An 18,529-nucleotide genomic window follows, 5' to 3' on the forward strand; every position below is an offset into this window, starting at 1 on the left:
CAAAATATAACAGCGACATTCATTTATGTTACCAGTGTGGGATAATGATATAGAACACATTGTAGATATTTATCAGTTCACAAAGAACAACTATTATAATGGAAAATGTCACACATGTAGCTGTACAACAAAACCTATGGACGACAGGGCACCAACAAGATATTTAAAAAGAACAAATCTATGCATCTTTAGAAATGTCAGCAAACAGAATGTTGCTATGCATTTTCCCCCTCCGCTAGTAAAACTGATCAAATTCCCAATGGCAACATTAAAGTGACCATCTGTAAAGGGTATCTGTAAACTTTCTCTTGCCCCGTGAAAATAAGGTTGGAAGCAGATTATTTTATTGTACATTTATTGTAATTTTTGTGATTGTTGAGAGCTGCCCAGAGTCATAGAGAATTGGGCAGCACACGAGCTTAATAAATTATTGTTGGTCACACAGTCAGCCAGATGTTTAGACTGGATTTGGCATTTTTATCCACCTATTGAGTCCTTCCCAAGGACCTGGGATAGGCAGATGTTGTTTGATGGTGTTAAAGAGATGATGATGATGATGATGATGATGATGATGGTATAAAGCTGATATAAAAGGGCTATTATTGCCTGGTGTGCATGTGCCTAGTTGGTTTTATATGTTTTCCTGGACTATTGCAGGAACCAGGAAACCAATGTCCAAACATCAGAGAACACAAACCACGATGCTTCGGTTGTAAGCTTTCCAGTTCTGTGATAAACCCTGAATTCACACCTGGGTTACAGACAGCTAAGCACAGAATATGTGCATATTGTACTATGTAATGAAGAGTACCCATCTGCCCTGTATCAGCTCTGCTGCTTAAAATACATGAGAATGGCTCTCAGAAAGTGGATTCTAGTTTAAAAAGAAAAGATATATGCAAGTACTCTTCATATCAGTTGCAAAAAGCAAATTTTGTGTACTCCAGTATCTGTACCTGAATATGCAAGTAACCTGTTCGATGTTCAGCAGCTGTAACTAGACCACATCCAACTCTAATAAAAATCAGAGTCTAACAAGATCCAAGGAAAGCATTACAATGCTAGGTGAATAATAAGTATTATTACTTCTGGGAAATCTTTTCTCCATGGCATTGTTTCTTGCCCCACATCACCTATTTCTCTGCTCAGAGCCTTATTGTAAACAAAGACTGTGAGGAAGACAGCACTGTGGTGCAAATATGGGCCTTACATAGTCACAACCAGTATCCTCAGCAGGATCACAAAAGAAGCTGGGAGGGAGCTCTGGAAAGGTATTACCTACTGGCCTCCCAAATAAATGCTTTGGTTTCATAGGCCAATGGGTTGTTACATACAGCCATACTTATACTATTATTTTCATTGGCTATTCGTTTCTGAACTGCAACATCAGTATAGTTTACAATATCAAGAGCTAGGTTGTCAACTTAGCACAAAGAGATTCTCAGACTTTGAGATGAGGAACCCTTTTCCATGTGTCTTGTTGCTCTGTGTTAAGAGGCTCACTCTGCTTCAATTTTTGCTTACTTCTAATTTTCTTCCTAGATTGGAGCTGTCAGAGTTGAGGTTGGAACCATAGATGGACGTTGTGTAACAATAGAACAAAATTCTGCTTCATGGCCACCAATTGCCACACCAAATATTTATTAAGGCAGTAATAAGGAGAAAGCAGCTTTGAGTTCAAATCCCTGTGAGTATAAAAGCCTTTTGCAACTTTGCACGAGCAATGGGCAGTCAATTCCGGTCTGTAACAAAGGTTCTAATATAACTGATCTGTTTCTGGGAAACTGCAGCCAAGTCAAGCCAAGAAGTTGAACTAAGTGATGAAGTGTCAGGAAATTGATGACAGGAGCAGTGTCACTCCGTAACTCTGGCTTAAGCTTCCCATTGCCTGCACACAGCCCTGCAATCAGTTTATGCAGCCCCTGGAAGTCACCAAGATTGACTGCCAAAATTCAGCAGTACATTTTTATTGTTCGCAATAAGGATATTTCTTATCTTGTTCATTCAAAAAGAAGGGTTTAACACCCTGAAAAATGTTAGTTGAATAAAAATCTTGGCCCTATACAGGGTCTAGGGTAAGCTTTTTTCTCCCACTTTCAGTGTTTCACACCAAATTTAGTCCTAAATAGGATGCCTAGCAAGTTGGATTTTGTGACCAATGGCTGTGATGGTTTTATTACCATTTAGATACTTTTTACCCCCTGAATTGCATGTGGTTCTGCAGTAATTTAATAATAACTGATCCTCAATTTAAGTTCCACTGTACCTATTTTATTTAACAGTGTTCTTATGTTCTTGATTAGCTTAAGGCTTTTTATGCATTTTAGAATCATAATCAAAATTATCATTTCCCCAATCTCCATCTTTAAATATTTCTCTGCTATAATTTTTATAAATAATATGCCTGTCCACATGTTAGAGAGTAGATACAGCTATCAAGCTGTTTCACTCTGCTGTAATGTATTTGCCTATGCGCATATGTGTATTTAAAATAAAGTATTTAATTAAAAATTTGTTATCAAAATGGCATCTTCAAAGGAAGATGTTCCTTGGAAGAACATTGCCTCCTACAAAAGTACACAATTTATGTGAAAAATTGGCTTATGTGAGATGTTGGGTTCTTATGCACTTCTCTCTGTAACTATAAGAGATAGAATCAAGCCATCATGGGAAAACTTCACACGATCCAATTATTCTCATGCTAAAAGAAAAATATTTGTTTCTTACACTGGAGATTGATGCTTGGAAACCAACATATTATTTGTCACTGGTATCAGATTGGGACTAGGGAATTTGAGGTCCTAATCTCCTTATGATCATGGAGGTCACCGGATGATTTACAGCAATCATTTAGACCATCCTACTTCACAAGGCTGAGGACCCACTTGATTTCATAAAGGAAATATATATTATTACTTATTTATTATTATTAAAAATGTTGCAAGGCCACCCATGTCATAGCTACAGTTCCTAAAGCTGAACCAATCTAATTAACTTAGTATCCCAACAATTCATAATAGAATAATAGAAAATTAGCATATTATGGAAAATGCAGCATTGTTTTCCAACTAAATGTTAGCAGGATGACTATATGTTGAAGTTTCAACATGAATGAAATTTCTACATAGCAAGTTTTATTTTATATTAGTAACATATTTCAGTCTTGTTAAGATTGTGGCATGTTGTTAACAACTTAAAGTATGTTCACATAAAACTGTTCAAATGCCTATTTCATAAAATCACAAAAACATTGGTGATCAGGGCATACGCTCCTGTTGTCAGGGCCTCCCACTGCAGGTTGCACCACAACTGACAACAGAAACTCATAACCACAGCACCACTAAACTACACTATTGCAATGAGCTTTATATGGTGCTTCCTTTGATGACAACTCAGAAAATACAAAATTAGTACAGTGCAGCAGTCCATATGCTGGTGGATTAGACTTGCCATAATCATGTATTTATGGTACACTGGTTTCCAAGAGGTTACCAGGTACACTTCAAATTTCAGCCTCTAAAGCTCCACATGGCTTGGCTCCCAGGTTTCTCAAGGGCTACCTCTTCCACACAGAATGGATCCATCATGTGCACTTATCCAAACTGATGATACTTCACACCCCAGGTGTATGTGAGGGTGTATAGTCGCAGAGGTAAGGGTTTCCCATGATGGTCCCCACCTGTGGAATAGCCCCCCCCGACATCAGATTGGGACCCTTCTTGATGGTTTTCTGAAAGGCTTTTAATACTGAAACCTTTGTAGAACATTTAAGGGATAGTGTTGCTGTTAGCTAACTAGGCGCCTATTACTGTTACTTTGTCCCTATTTTACTCTATTTTATTAATAATTTGGGGAATATTTTGATATTGTTTTTGCTTCTTATACTTGTTTCTATATGGTTCTTTTTATTGCTGTGAATTGGTGGTAATCATTATGGATTTGAAGGTGTATAAACCTGACAAACAACAACAACAAACAAATAAGGGTGTATTTGGATCATTCTAACAACTTCATGTTTGTAGATGACAGGTTATTTGCAAAAGTATTGTATGATTTTAGAAGTAAATTATAATTGTGAGCACATTCTAGCCAAAATTGAACACTTAGTTCCATTCATTTCACTCACAATATTATGTTGACATTAGAAGGGGTTTAAAATGCATACTTTTAGATGGTTCATGCCTACAAATTGTACTGCCTATGGAATACATAGTGTACTTCCTCAAGGACAGGAAATATAACAGGATGCTAGACACACACCCAAGTACCATGATTATTTATTCATCTTGGTACTGCCATATTTTATTTTCATATCTATTTGCATCTCCAGTGGAAGAAAACATCTGCTTTGTACACAGAGCTCCATGCATACAACATTCCTCATTCAGTTAGTGATACAGATGCGAAACTTATATACTGTATTAATGTAAATTGAATTTTGGTAGATAAAATTATGATGGTCATGGAATGAGGAAACTAAGGCTATATGCTGTGCTTCTCTTCCAAACTAGATTAGCAGTGATACAAGGAAAATTTATAGGATGATAATCTCACATGGCTCAAGCCTCTTCATATAACTTGTACACTGTAGAAGGTTCTACCCTGCCACAACCTTCATGTCATGAATAAATTCCCACATCAGAATTCTCATTTTTATAGTTTTGTAAATCACTATCTTCTGATCAACAATGTAAAGATTCACAACAGAAGTTGGAGGACTTGTTCAGTATAAGAATGAATGGACACATCAACAGCTAAAATACCATTCTTTGAAACTTACATCCTTACATTCAGGTGGAAAAATGGTCTAATTTGTGAAAATAATATACCAGCTGCTTATCCAGAAACACTACTCACCAGAATATCTCACTGACATATTGATATATCTTAGCAATTTAACCACTATTGTTAAAATCAAGTCATTTGTTCAAGCATAACAAATTTTGCTTCCAACCTGAGCTCTGTGGGAGCTCAGCAATATATTTTCATTTGAGTGTTGAGGAAAAAAAATCCCAGTTTCACCTGAGTTCTGGAACATGAATTATTTTGGAATCAAGTATTATAATATATACATTTTATGTACACTTGCAAATGAATTTATTTTAAGTAAACATAGAAGAACTATGATTGAAAAGTTGAATTAAAAAATTAGAATAGGAATGGGCACTATGGAAAAAGTAATATCAAACTACTTAGCAGTCTTCTGATAGAAAAAAATGTTTTGTCTATTCTCATAAGATATCGCAACATCTTAAGTTAATTAAGAACAGTTTTCTAAAGGATGCATATTTAGTAGAAGCCCTGAAATATACAGGTTGTGTAGTAAAATATTTTATGAGAATATATTTTAAATATTTCCTAGAATACATTAATGGAGTGGTACAATAAAATATTCAGTGTGGTTGATATTAATGCATAACCTTTAAATAGGGATGTATGAAGAATCATTAATTCTAGTGTGAACTGATCTAACATTCATAAATATATTACATCTGATGCTTCTTAAGTGATTCCCAAAAGTTGAGAATTGCTATTCTCAACTAGTTACCGTCAACAGTAGTTACAGTTTTCCTAAAATTGTAATGTTTCCCTTGACTCAAGCTTGACTTCTGGTGATTACATGGACGTAGCCATGTTGTTTTCTTGATAACAATACAGAAGTGCTTTGCCACTCTTTTCTTCTGGTGTGAGTGTGTGTGATGTGTGCATGTTTATTTCCAGGTCTAGTCCACAGCCCAGTCTACTCCACAGCCCTTTTGTAACGATTTCCCATCTAAATAGCAGATCTAACTGAGGTCAGCCAGGAGAAAATAAAACAGAAAATGAAAACAATGGAGAATATGAGTGCATGATACAGCATTTAGCTCTTAATAAACCTGTGCATGTGTGGTTTTAAGGACTTAAACATAATAAGAAATCAGTTTTCTCTTTGAATTAGTGAATTTGTACCAGACCAATCCATTTCTTTACCTCTACCTTCCAATCTCAATGTAACTTTATAATAATGTGGTATTGAGGCTACTAAATATTTTTTTTCAACTTCTCAAAATACATACCTTACGTATCACTTAGAGCAAATCTAAATTGTGCATTAATACTTACCCTTGGAGTGCTTTTTCTCCAAACCAATCTCCTTTTCCTAGGGTACGGAGAAATATAGGATCTTCCCCAGGTGAGTCTTCACGAGTGACATTTACCTGTTAGTGGGTAATGTAAAATAAGGAAGGAAGTCAGTGTGTGTGTATCTCTCACTCTTTCTCTCAAGCATATAGAATATTGGTAGTAGTAAGAACAAATAAATATCTTCTATCTCAGATGCCATCTGGAACACAGGTCTAATAAATTATACTGGAGCATAGCTTCTGGAACTATCACTGAGATATATTAGAAAAGCATTTAGAACATGTAGGGAAAAACATATTTAAATAATTATTTTTGAAGTGTAAGTGTTAAATATTTGGAATACTTATTGAAAATACTAAAAGGTCTTTTGATGTAAAACATGATCCAGGGTCATTAATGCAAGACTACTTGCATATAATTAACTTGGATTACCTGGGAAACTACCTGAGTTCTTTTGATCTTACCAACTCCATAGAAATCAGAAATTTATTCTGAATGGATCTGAGAGCTTAGAAAACTTGTCCTTATTTTGATAGCTCTTTATTTATTTCTAAAATGTAATCAGCTCCATTCTGTTCCCTAAAATGTGTAGGAAAGGTCAACTTTGAGGATGGGAGAAATCTTCACAAAGCCTGTCTGCTGAACTTCCTAAAATTAGTCTTAATTTCAGTTCCACAAGGGCAGTTTTAGAAGGTTTCTGCACATCCTTGTAGCCAAATAAAATTGGTTGTTGCAACCTTACATGATCCCTGACTGACAAAGTATAACAGTATAAAATATCTGCCTGCCAGAGAAGTCAGCAATTCTATGCCCATTGAGATTTTAAATTAAAGTTTGAGGTATTTTAAAGCAGGACTCTACAAGCCCATAACATTTTCCCTGAGAAGAACCTATCTTAAGAAGAACTTTGCTGGCATCCTCTATAGTTTAATAAAGCTGGATGGAATTTCTTCTTCTTCATAATAGAAATACTTAGCATACAATACAGGATATCATAATTCATATGAATTATGAATTATCCTACTCATCTGAAAGAATACTATGATGTTGTGTAACATTAAGTTATCTTCAACCAACAGATCAACACTGGTTGATCCCAAAAAAAGTGGACCCTGCACATGTGGGAAAAACACTAGGAAGAAAAAAAAAATTAAGAAAAAAAATAGTAAATATAGATGGGAAGCTTGTGCTCCTCTTGTAAAATGTAGATTGCTTAAGATAAGTCATTGTTTATCAGTCAGCAGCTCAATGCCAATGTAAAATGTTTACAACTACATAAAAATCATGTAAAATCCAACTATTCTTATCTGAGTAGATGTTGTACTCCTCCAAGCAGCATGGCCATATCCAGCACATAGCCAACATGTTTGCATTAACTGCAAGATATTTGTATAATAACTTTTGTTCTGCCTAGTAATGGGTAAAATCTCTTCAGCCTCTATCAGACTGACTCAGAAATACTTAGCTATCTCCCAGCCTCTCTCTCAAAAAAAAAAAAAAAAGCCTGAAAGTCACTTGGTTTATTTTCTCTCCTATTTATCTACTCAACCCCCAACACTCTCCATCCGTCAGGCATCAGACCCAAATTTGGGCTGCCTTATCTGGGTCAAGTGAACACTAGGTGGTAGCAAAAAGATTAAGGAAACTTCAGAAGCCTGGTTGTATCATTTCCAACTAACAAATGTTATGAAAAGGCATCTGCTTCTGTGAGCTACAGCTCACTTCATCACATGCATGGAGGGGCTAAACTGATTTAAATTGGGATTTAAATTGGGATGAGGAGGGGAAGATAGATTACAAGTACCTTATCAATTAACAATTGTAATGTGTTAAAAATCATTGTGTTGGTTGAGAACTTTTCACATAGCCTAAAACCTTTTGATATGAGTTCAGCAATCTCCTACTCAATCATGGTGTTAACGTCTATTTTTTCCAAAATGGTCACATTGAGATCTGCAATAGCATGTTCTGGGAGACTGAAGAACCCTGATATTACATTATCCTTGTTTTTATTCCTGATAGACTTGTGTTCATTAATTCTTTTGTACAAAGTTTGTCCTGTTTTTTCCTCCATAGGACCCAGAAGGGCATTGTTGGAAGATATCACAGTAGTGGAAGAGCATGTGAAGGCACCTCTAACCTTTTGTGTATACATATTGTGGCCTGTGATGGTCTGTTGGCATACATGTGGGGGCAGAGTAGACATCTGGGTTTGTTGCAGTTTAATTCCCATACTCGCATCCCTGTTCTGTTGTTTGTTACTTGTGATAATCTGTTGGGTGGTTGTCTGTCTGCAAATATGGACCTGCCACTGAGAAAATGCAGTGCCGCAGTCCAGCATGGTTTGTAGGTTATTAATAATGTGTCTGAGCTGTGAACTGTAGGTGACAACCAGCAGTATTCTGCTGTTCTGTCTTTTAATAAGTTCTTTCTGGGAATCGATCTGGTTCTATTAGTTTGTCTTTTGATCTTGGTTCAGTCTCGTGAATGACTGGTTTAACTCTATCATTTGAGGGTCTCTGTCAAGTGGGTCGTAACAAATGTATCTGTAGAATAGGCTTGGATATGGATGACAGATTTGGTCTTGTGTTCTGGGTGGAAGCTAGAAGAATGTAGGTATGCATGGTGATTGGTGGGTCTCCTATATAATGTGGCATTTATATGTCCATCGCGTAGCTTTACCATGACATCTAGACAGTGGATTTGTTCTGTAGATAAGTCAAGGCTAAGGATGATGGTGGAGTGGAAGTTACTGAAGTCTTGATGGAATTTGATTATTCTTTTCCATGGGTCCAGATGATTAAATTGTCATCAATGACTCTCAGGAAAAGGAGGTGTTTCCAGGGATAAGAGCTGGCAAAGTATTGTTCTAAATCAGCCATGAAGATGTTGGCATATTGTGGACCATTAGTATGCCCATGGCTGTGCCACTGATTGGCAAGTATATACTATTCACATCTAGTGGTCACCCAGATTAGATATGACAGGCCAATCCAAAACCCATTTGACCGTTCAAGTTATTCTTATAAGCAGAATGGCTGAACAGGACCAATGTGGACAAGATTATAGTATGGACGGATATCAGATCTGTCTCCTATGATAAGCTTTTAATGCTAGAATGCAAAACACCTGTACCCTTTAAAAGTTGCCATTTTTCCAAGGGCTTTTGTAAGTCTTCGTACTGTTGTTGTCACCAATATTATTCCTACCACACCTCTTGGTGAATGGAAATTAAGACAGAAGCAGGCAACTAGGTGGAAAGGTTGCTTTATAGTTTCAGATTAGTGGGGCAAATCTGTCATCTTCTCTTAATTTGATTTTACACTTAACTATGGAGCTGAAGTACAAGGATGAACTCAGAGAATTTCAACAGCATCTTTAACTTGCAGCATTTTTACTGACCGAGATTCAGCATTTACATACGTATCTCGCTTAAAAAAAACCACTGATTTTCAAAAGTAATTTGCAATATGTCCTGAATAGTTTACAGATCAAAGCTGATAAATGAGGACCAGTTAAATACATAGATTTCCTGGACATATTTTTGGGTAGATGCTAGATCATAGGTGCTTATGTTTTTATACAGGTTAGGAAGCATTTGGAGAATAATGGATGGGAAAATGTAACGTGCAAATACACTTTGACAGCTACATAACCATTCCTGTCTAGCAGGGGATAGGCTTAAACAAACAAACAATTTGGGAAACCCAATCTTCATGCAAACACAAAGTCACAACATTGAACAAAATATGAAGGAGTATATCCCCTTGGGGTTGTATAGGAAAAAGCAATGGCCAGTGTCTCACCCCCATAAGACATTTTCTTTAAACCATGTCAGAAAAGCTTACCTTTCCTTTGCTGATTATGAAGAAAGTGTCTCCTCGAGCACCTTGCCTGATTATGTACTCTCCATTTTCATAGTGCGTCTAATGCAAAAACAAAAGGAATCAGATCGGAAAGTGTCACCTAGGCTGTTACTTCATTGTTTTATGAACAAAATAAAGGCAGGCATGTCACAAACCTTAATAAACCCATATAAATGTCAGTTCTAACTTCATCCTGGAGAATGCTCCTAAAAAGACATTTTTTCCACCTTGACTACAACCACCTTTCACCAGTTTATATTTCATATTCTGTAGCTATGTTGAAAAGATTCTCGTATTATCTGGGGAGTACTTACTTACTTATTTACTGGTAAAGGCAGTGGTATGTGAGAAGGTCCTTGGAAGATGGGTCAAAGACACATAGCCAACTTTCAGACTTGCAAGATTGATGTCTGCCTTACCAGGTAGACCAGACAGGAAACATGACCAGATGTTTATTTTATCTACTTTATTGTAAAGCTACATTAACAAAAACTTGCAAGTCTGAAAGTATGTCTTTCCCCCGTCTCCTTTACAGCCCCAAAACTAGGGAGGGTCTTTTCTGAGCCTCTTGCCCCTCCCACATTCCTGCTGCGGGCTCAGCTGCCTTTTATCTGACTGTTCCCTTGGCTGCGTCTCTTTGCCCAGTCTCCCAAGGTCATACCCACATACCATTACAGTGAATTACAATTGGCACTGGAAAGAGGAAAGAGGTCAATGGTTTCATGAGTTGCTCCAAATGCAGCTATCAAACTACCCACATAATCCTAAAGTTGACTTTGTCAATTTCTGTCTCCATGTCAGCTTCATCTCATTCCAAAAAATCTGTTAGACACTGAGCAACCTTTTCTCTAGTGTCTTCTCCAGGATGCTCTGGAACTGCTCTTCTTTTTCTCTCAGTTTCAATAACGCCAAATTGTCTAAGTTCTTTTCCATCTCTCTGTTTATTATTTCTCTTTTACTTTCTAAAATTTCCACTTTGTCATTAATTTGTTTAACTTCTCCTGTAAGATACCCTTTAGATTCTTCAATTTTTTTGGTAACTTCTTTCATCTCCTCTTTAATCTTTACAAACCTTTCTTCCTTTCTTCTTTCAAAAACAACCAGCTAACTTTTGACAGATTTAGATACCTGCTTTCCCATCTCTTCAAACATTTTTTGTACTATTTCTGGAGTAATTCTTTTTTCTGTCAGTTGCTCTAACGAATCTCAACATCCCTCACCTTGCTTTGCAGCTTTTCTGGTGGCCACCATATTTTTATTTATAATTTGAAAGTAAAAGTAAGTCAATTACAAAGATGAAGGTAAAAAGCAGGCTTCTCTCTCTCTTTTTCCTCTCCCCCTCTCTTGTTTTCTCTATACACTTAAGGCTTTCTGTAGTTTAGATGACAGTCCATCTCATATTACACTTATTTCGTTATTTTGTAACTTCCACCAATTATCTTTTTCATTTGTTGTCAAACAACCAACATTCCCAGGAAAGTCTAGTCTGTTTATTTAATTAATTCCAAGTACAGGTGGCCCCGGGTTAAGAATGCCCAGTGTAAGGATGATGCACAGTTAAGAATGGAGCCTACTATAGCAAAATTCAAGTTAAATACACAAAGGTTCGAGTTAATTACACAATACTACTTATACAGTATTATACAATCGTACTGTTCTGACTTTCATATAAATTCAACTTAAGGACAGGCCTTGGGAACGGAATTCATTCTTAAACTGGGGACTACCTGTAATGCCAAAAGCACTTTTGCCAAAATATGCAATTTGCAAAACCAAGAAATGTACCAAGGAATATTCTTGTGCACTTTGTCAGAAATAAGAAAAGAGGTCAAGTTTTCCAGCAGCATTTCAATACCAGACTGAAGATTAATAGTGCAGATGTGATTGTACTTAAAGAAATTCTGATTAGAATACTGCACAAATGAAAAGAGTACTTATTTTTGACTGACAAGTTCAAACAGAAAAAGATACCATTTCAATGGGATAAATTGGAAGGAGTGATCTTCACTTTTAAACAACAGAGGTTCAAACTGAATTCAATCCAAAAAACAAGATAATTTCTAGAAAAGTTTAAAGGGAAACTGAAGGAAATGCAAATGGAAGTGACAAAGTGCCCCAGCACTTTGGAGCCTAACCAGCTACAACAAGAAACAGAGGAGGAGAGCACCACGCTAGGCGCTACAGGTATTGACTTTTAGCATAAATATGGATTTTAAATGTCTAATATGGAATATAAATGGAGAAAATGCTCCTCAAAAAAGAAGAAATGATTTCATGTTTTTAAAATGAAACAAGGTATAGTTTGTCTTCAAGAAACGCATATTAGAAAAAAATATATAAAATATTTGATCTGAAAAATTTGGGTGAATTTATTTCGGCAGGAGTTAAAAAGAGAAATGGAGTTGTCTTATATATAAACTCCCAATTGAACTGGTATTGACTGATGATTATGGTAGATATGTGAGGGTGGAAGCTACTTTACATGGGGCCAAGACTTTGATAATGGGAATTTATGCTTCCAATGAGGATAAAGTAACTTTTTTATAAAGGACTTATGGACAAACTAATGGACTTACCATATGAAAATTGGTATTTAATGTGAGATTGGAGTGGAGTAATTTGTCCACAAAAGGACAGAACCTCTAAGAAAGACATTAAGATAACATGATGGACAATCTAGAGCTTGTAGATGCATGGAGACACAAAAATGGTGATGCAAAAGAATACAGTTATTCTTCTGAAAGACACAGACCTTTTTCAAGAATTGATATGATTTGGATATCTAAGAATTTGGCTACTAGTGTTTATAAAGTAGAGATAATGCCAATGACTTTAGCATTTAAAAGTAAAGCCAGTTCCTTGTGATGGAGGTTAAATGAAACATTGTTGCAGAAAGGAACAGTAATGGAAGACTGTAAAAAGAAGTTAACATAATTTTTTGATAATAATCTTAATAAAGGTACAGACATAAGAATGGTTTGGGATGCAAGTAAAGCTTTTATGTGTAATATAAAGATGCAAAAAATATTTCATCAATACTACTCTAAATTATAAAAAGGTAAAGAAATTTCCCTGGCAAAGGTTAATGAATATTTAAAGAAACAAGATTTACCAAAGATCACAGAAATGAATGGACCCATTATAATAAGGGAAGTTTGTGAAGCTATAAAAAAGGTAAAAATAAGGAAAGTGCCTAGATCAGATGGTTTACCAGCCTTTTATTATAAACATTTTGAAGTTGAATTATTACAACCGTTGCAAAACATTATGAATTCTATTTTACAAACTGGAAAGATACCAGATAGTTGGATGGAGGCTAATATAGCATTATTACCTAAAGAAGGTCAAGACTTGACTTCACCAAAAAATTATCGCCTGATATCATTACTGAATAATGATTATAAGTTATTTATGATGATTTTAGCTGAGAGAATAAAGATGGTTTTATAGGACTTATTCATGAAGATCAGTGTGGGTTTTTACCTAAAAGACAGCTGAGGGACAATATTAGAAATGTATTGATTATTTTGGAATATTTAAAAATACTTAATGAAAAGCAAGCAGCCTTGATTTTTCCTGATGCAGAAAAGGCCTTTGACAATTTGAAATGGACTTTTTTGTTTAAAATTTTGGAAGATATGGACTTTTGTGGGAATGTTATCAAACAGGTAAAATTGATTTATACCTTACAAAAGTCACAGATAATTGTGAATGGAGAATTAACAAAACCCTGTGAGGTACAGAAAGGGACTAGACAAGGATGCTCCTTGTCACCTTTGCTATTTATTTTAGCTTTGGAAGTATTGAACAGAGATATAAGATAAGATGAGAGGATTGCTGAAGTGAAGATTAAAAGAAAAATATATAAATTACAGATGTTTGGTATGACCTGGTGATAATTTTGGAAGATCCTCTGGAAGGAATATAAATATTAATGAAAAACTAAAGGATTTTGGGGTGTTAGCTGGCTTTAAAGTTAATAAACAAAAGATTAAGATGTTAACAAAGAATATGAAAATGGGAAAACAAACATAATTGATGGAAAAAACTGGTTTTAAGATTGAGAAAAAAGTGAAATACTTGGGTATCACTATTATATTTTTGTTTCAAACAATAACTATGATGACAACTGACATACCATTTAAACAATAGCAGAAAGGTGTATCTAAGTTTGTATGACAAGGGGGAAAAAAAAAGAGTTAAATATGAAATACTTCAAGATGCAAAGGAACAGGGAGGATTGGGAATGCCTAATTTAAAATTGTATGTTGCAGCCTGCTGCTTAGTCTGGATAAAAGAGTGGGTTTTGCTGAGAAATAAGAGAATTTTAGAATTAGAAGGGCACGTCTGAGTTTCAGATGACATGTTTTTCTATGGTATGATAAAGTTAAAGTTAATGTAAATTTTTAGGATCATTATATTACAAGCGCCAGATTGAGAATATGGAACAGATATAAACCCAGAATGTGCCCAGAAATGCATTTTATATGAAAGAAACAGTAGGTAAAGAGAAATTGTTAACTTATGGAGAGTTGTTAGAACAGGAGCATAGAGAATAGTAGATGAAATCAAAAGAGCAATTGGCTGCAGAAGGATTTAGTTTTCAATGGTTTTGTACACACAGTTAAGAGAAAGATTTAAGGTAGATAATAGGACATTTGGAATTGAGCAGCAGAAGACAGAATTTGAACTATGTGCAAATGATGAACATGTAATTGCTAAAATGTATAAAGTTTTACTGAAATTGGAAACAGAAGAAGAACAAAAGAATAAAATGGGCTAAGAACTTTGGACACAATATACTGATGGAACAGTGGGAAAATATGTGGTTAAAAGGATTAAAATTTCCATTACATTATAACCTAAAAGAGATGTTTAATAAAATTGATATACCATTGATATATGACTCCAGAAAAATTGTCTAGAATGTATAAAGGTACTTCAAATTTGTGTTGGAAATGTGGATAACATAAAGGGTCCTTTTATAATGCCTGGTGATTTATGGGTAAAAAAGCCAGAAATTTCTGGATTCAAATACATATAATGATACAAAGAATTTTAAAGAGTAACATCAACTGAAACCAGAACTTTTCTTTCTGGGATTAATGGATGTCAATTAGAAAAGAGCCATAGAAGATTATTTTTATATATGATTACTACAGCGAGACTATTATATGTGCAAAAATGGAAAGACTCTGAAATACCCACAATGGAGGAATGGTTGGTGAAGATGACAGAACTAACAGAGATAGCAAAATCAACTTGTTTGATCAGAGAAAGATCAATAACTACATTTATCAGTGATTGGAAACCCCATATAGATTGTTTGCTGAAAAATGACGAAATTGAACTTGTGATTTATGGGTTTGAGGATTAGAAAGGGTAGCTTATGGAAAGAAGGAAATTGTGGTGTAATCTTAGAGAGAGAAGGTAAAATATAAATGCATTTATAACTGCTGTCAAAAAGATTGAAAGCCACTTCTTTATAATCTTTTCTTTTTAATTTTTTTTTCTTTTTCTATTTTCTTACTTATTCACTATTCTTTTTTATTATGTTTCTTTTCTAACATTTATATTGTTTTTTATCTTGTTAACAATTTATTCAATAAAAATTACATTACAAAAAAAATCCTAACGATGACATTTGGAATAGGGGATTAAGTGGGCTTGCCAGGCTCAACTATATACATACACACTTATGCTGTGGGAATAAAATAACTGGACTTCTGCAAAGTTTTTGGTGAACTATTGGATTCTGTATTGTTAGATGGTGTATCTGTTGGGTGAGATCCAAACCTGGATCGAAAATTGTACTCAACACTCATTAATTGTTTCCCATTAAACAGAAATTAGGTATTAAAGTGAATGCCACAGCACTCAGTTCTGGCCCTGGTTGTCTTCAACAAGAACTTGGAAGATGGTTATCAGATTTGCAGATGGCATGAAATTAAGTAGGGTAGAAAATAACATAGAAGACAAAATTAAAATTCAAAATGATCTGCGGAGTGAGCTGGAAATAACAGAAAGAAATTTAATAGACAGAAATGCAGAGTTGTTCACCTGAGTAATGCATGTATATACTAATGCACAGATAGAAGATATGGAATGCCTGGTTTGGTAATAGCATGACAAGGATGTTAGAATTGTGTTTATGAATTGAGCAGTGAGACATGGCTGATAAAAAGGCAAATAGTTTTTTAGACTGTATCACTTTTTTTTTAATCCATTCAATCATGTCTGATTCTCAAAGACTGCCTGGACAAGTCCCTGCAATTTTCTTGGCAAGGTTTTTCCAGAAGTGGTTTGCCATTGCCTCCTTCTTAGGGCTGAGAGAGAGCGACTGACACAAGGTCACTCAGCTGGCTTTGTGCCTAGGCAGGACTAGAACTCACAGTCTCCCAGTTTCCTAGCTTGATGCCTTAACCACTACATCAAACTGGCTCCTTAACACTGTATCTAAACTCTGTAAGACTGTATTAATATTAGTTTCCAAACCACTGGAAATGATTGTCCCAATATATTCTTCATTGGTCAGTTGTGAGCACCACATTTTAAGAAAGATATACTGAAATGAATGCAAAGAAGGGAGTGAAAACAAAATCTTATTAACAAAAAGATTTAGAAAGGGAGACTGGAAGATATTGTTAGCCTTGTTCAAGTCACTGAATGGATGTTACACCGAAGTATAAGAGGATAAGCCTGGGTCTCCTGCTGTGTTACATCCTTTCTGGGTGGTATCAAATCCCTTCTTATTTTGTCTAGGCTAAATATTTCTAGTTCCTTCCATTATCCTTCAAAACTTTTAGTCTATAGTTCCTTGATCATTTGGGTTGTCCTTCTCAGAAACTATTCTAAAGTGTCTGATACCAACAATTGGACACAGTATTCAAAGACAGGCTGACCCAAGCAGAATAAAATGAAACCATTACTTCTTCTAATTTGAATATTATATTTCAGTTGATGAAGCCTAAAATTGCATATTCCTTATTTGCAACCACATCTCACTGACTCACATTCAGCTTGTAGGCAATTACATCTTCAAGATTGTTTCCACAAGTGCTGCTGTCAAGCCAGGGGTCCCCCATTCTATACTGGTGTGTTTGATTCTACACCTAAGGGCATTAGTCTCAGCTAAATTCTGTTCTGTTATTTTCAGTCCATTTCTCTAAGCTATCATCATTATTTTGGATTTTATTTCCATTGTCTATGATAGTGCTTTTGCCCTTCTTAGGGTGCCCCAAATTATTCTTAGAACTATTTACTTTCAAAATATAACTGCTGTTGTTCAGAAAATGCTGCGATACAGTCAGCAGTAATGGTTTCTAGATAGGGTTCACTGTTCACCTGCTTTCATTTCTTCCTCCTACTTTGTTCTCTTTCAGCTGAAGAAAGTCTCCAGGCAATTTTTGTTGACTACATTCTGATTGCATCATATCTCTCATGTATTCTTCTTACTTCGCTTCACTAGGTCTGTAAGTGTAAATGTCACATGACATCACATTCCTTTCTGGTTAACCAGGAGATATAACTAGTGTTTTTGAGCAGTCCTATGTCAACACATCATCATCACTGCTTGATTGCTTTAATCTCCTGTGCAGTAGGAATGGCCCTTGTCCTTCACATTTGTCAAATAAATTATTTGTTGGAGCAAATGGCTAAAATGAATCTTTGCTACTCCAGCAGAGCTGTAACAGAGAAATTAATGTGGTGTTGTGAATACAAGAAAACATATTTCAGTGGATATGGAATCTCTAAATTCATTAATGTTTAACTTAGTCATTGGTATCAGTCTCCAAGCTGTTCTGTTGATTTAAAAGCTAGAAATTACAAATGAACTTTTATGATAGATTTATACCCAGCCTTGTTCACTGAGATCCAGAGAGAATTATAAACTCCTGAGAAAAATGTTTATATAAAAACTATGCCTAATTCTGTATAATGTAGATTACTATTATTTATTTGGTAGCAAGTTGAATGCAGTGTATCAACATCTTTATATCTTTTGCTAGTACTAATTGGCAAATAATAACAATAAAATGCATTATTACACCAAGTAACTGCAATGGATTATGTGTATTTTGGTTTCCAAGCTATCCTGATTTTGCTTACTTTATTTTTCGCCCTGAAACAAAAGTAAATTGGTAACTCCAAATTAGAGTTTACATGAAGATAGAGAATTTTGTATTTATCACAAGGCAAAGCGCTGCAAGGATTCTAATTTGTATTTCACATTTTTTAACACTTCATAAAGCCATACCATCTATACTGGATTGTCTGTTCTGCATGTGAAAGGAAAATTCCATAAAAGCAGGATCCTAGGTGTTCTAGGCTCATTCATTTTTATCAAAAAGCTGAACTAAATCTTTACAACAGTACAGAAGAAAATCCCATAGATCCAAGTCATATGAATCAATGACCATGGTACAATTGTTAATGGCATGGGAATTATTCCAACACTTGCCACATGGATTTCATTTTACCACCACAAACATAAACACTTTATTCATGGAGCGGGCAATCTCCCCTTCAGATATTTTGGA

General features: G+C 35.3%; 1 protein-coding gene across 3 annotated transcripts in view; it reads right to left on the reverse strand.

Moving 5' to 3' along the window:
- The window catches only part of PRKG1 (protein kinase cGMP-dependent 1), a 772,110-nt gene that overhangs the window by 158,176 nt on the left and 595,405 nt on the right, over window positions 1-18,529 (reverse strand). For all 3 annotated transcript variants that reach the window (XM_088144405.1, XM_088144404.1, XM_088144406.1), the window contains exons 6-7: window positions 9,972-10,049; window positions 6,103-6,197 (exon numbers count right to left, since the gene is read on the reverse strand). In XM_088144405.1, the coding sequence (XP_088000531.1) occupies window positions 6,103-6,197; window positions 9,972-10,049 (173 nt within the window). The remainder of the gene's footprint in view (window positions 1-6,102; window positions 6,198-9,971; window positions 10,050-18,529) is intronic.

Source organism: Python bivittatus, unplaced genomic scaffold (genome assembly GCF_059951505.1).
Source record: "Python bivittatus isolate LINGU-HERP-01145 unplaced genomic scaffold, Pbiv_v1 ctg000400_np1212, whole genome shotgun sequence".
Classification (NCBI taxonomy): domain Eukaryota; kingdom Metazoa; phylum Chordata; class Lepidosauria; order Squamata; family Pythonidae; genus Python; species Python bivittatus.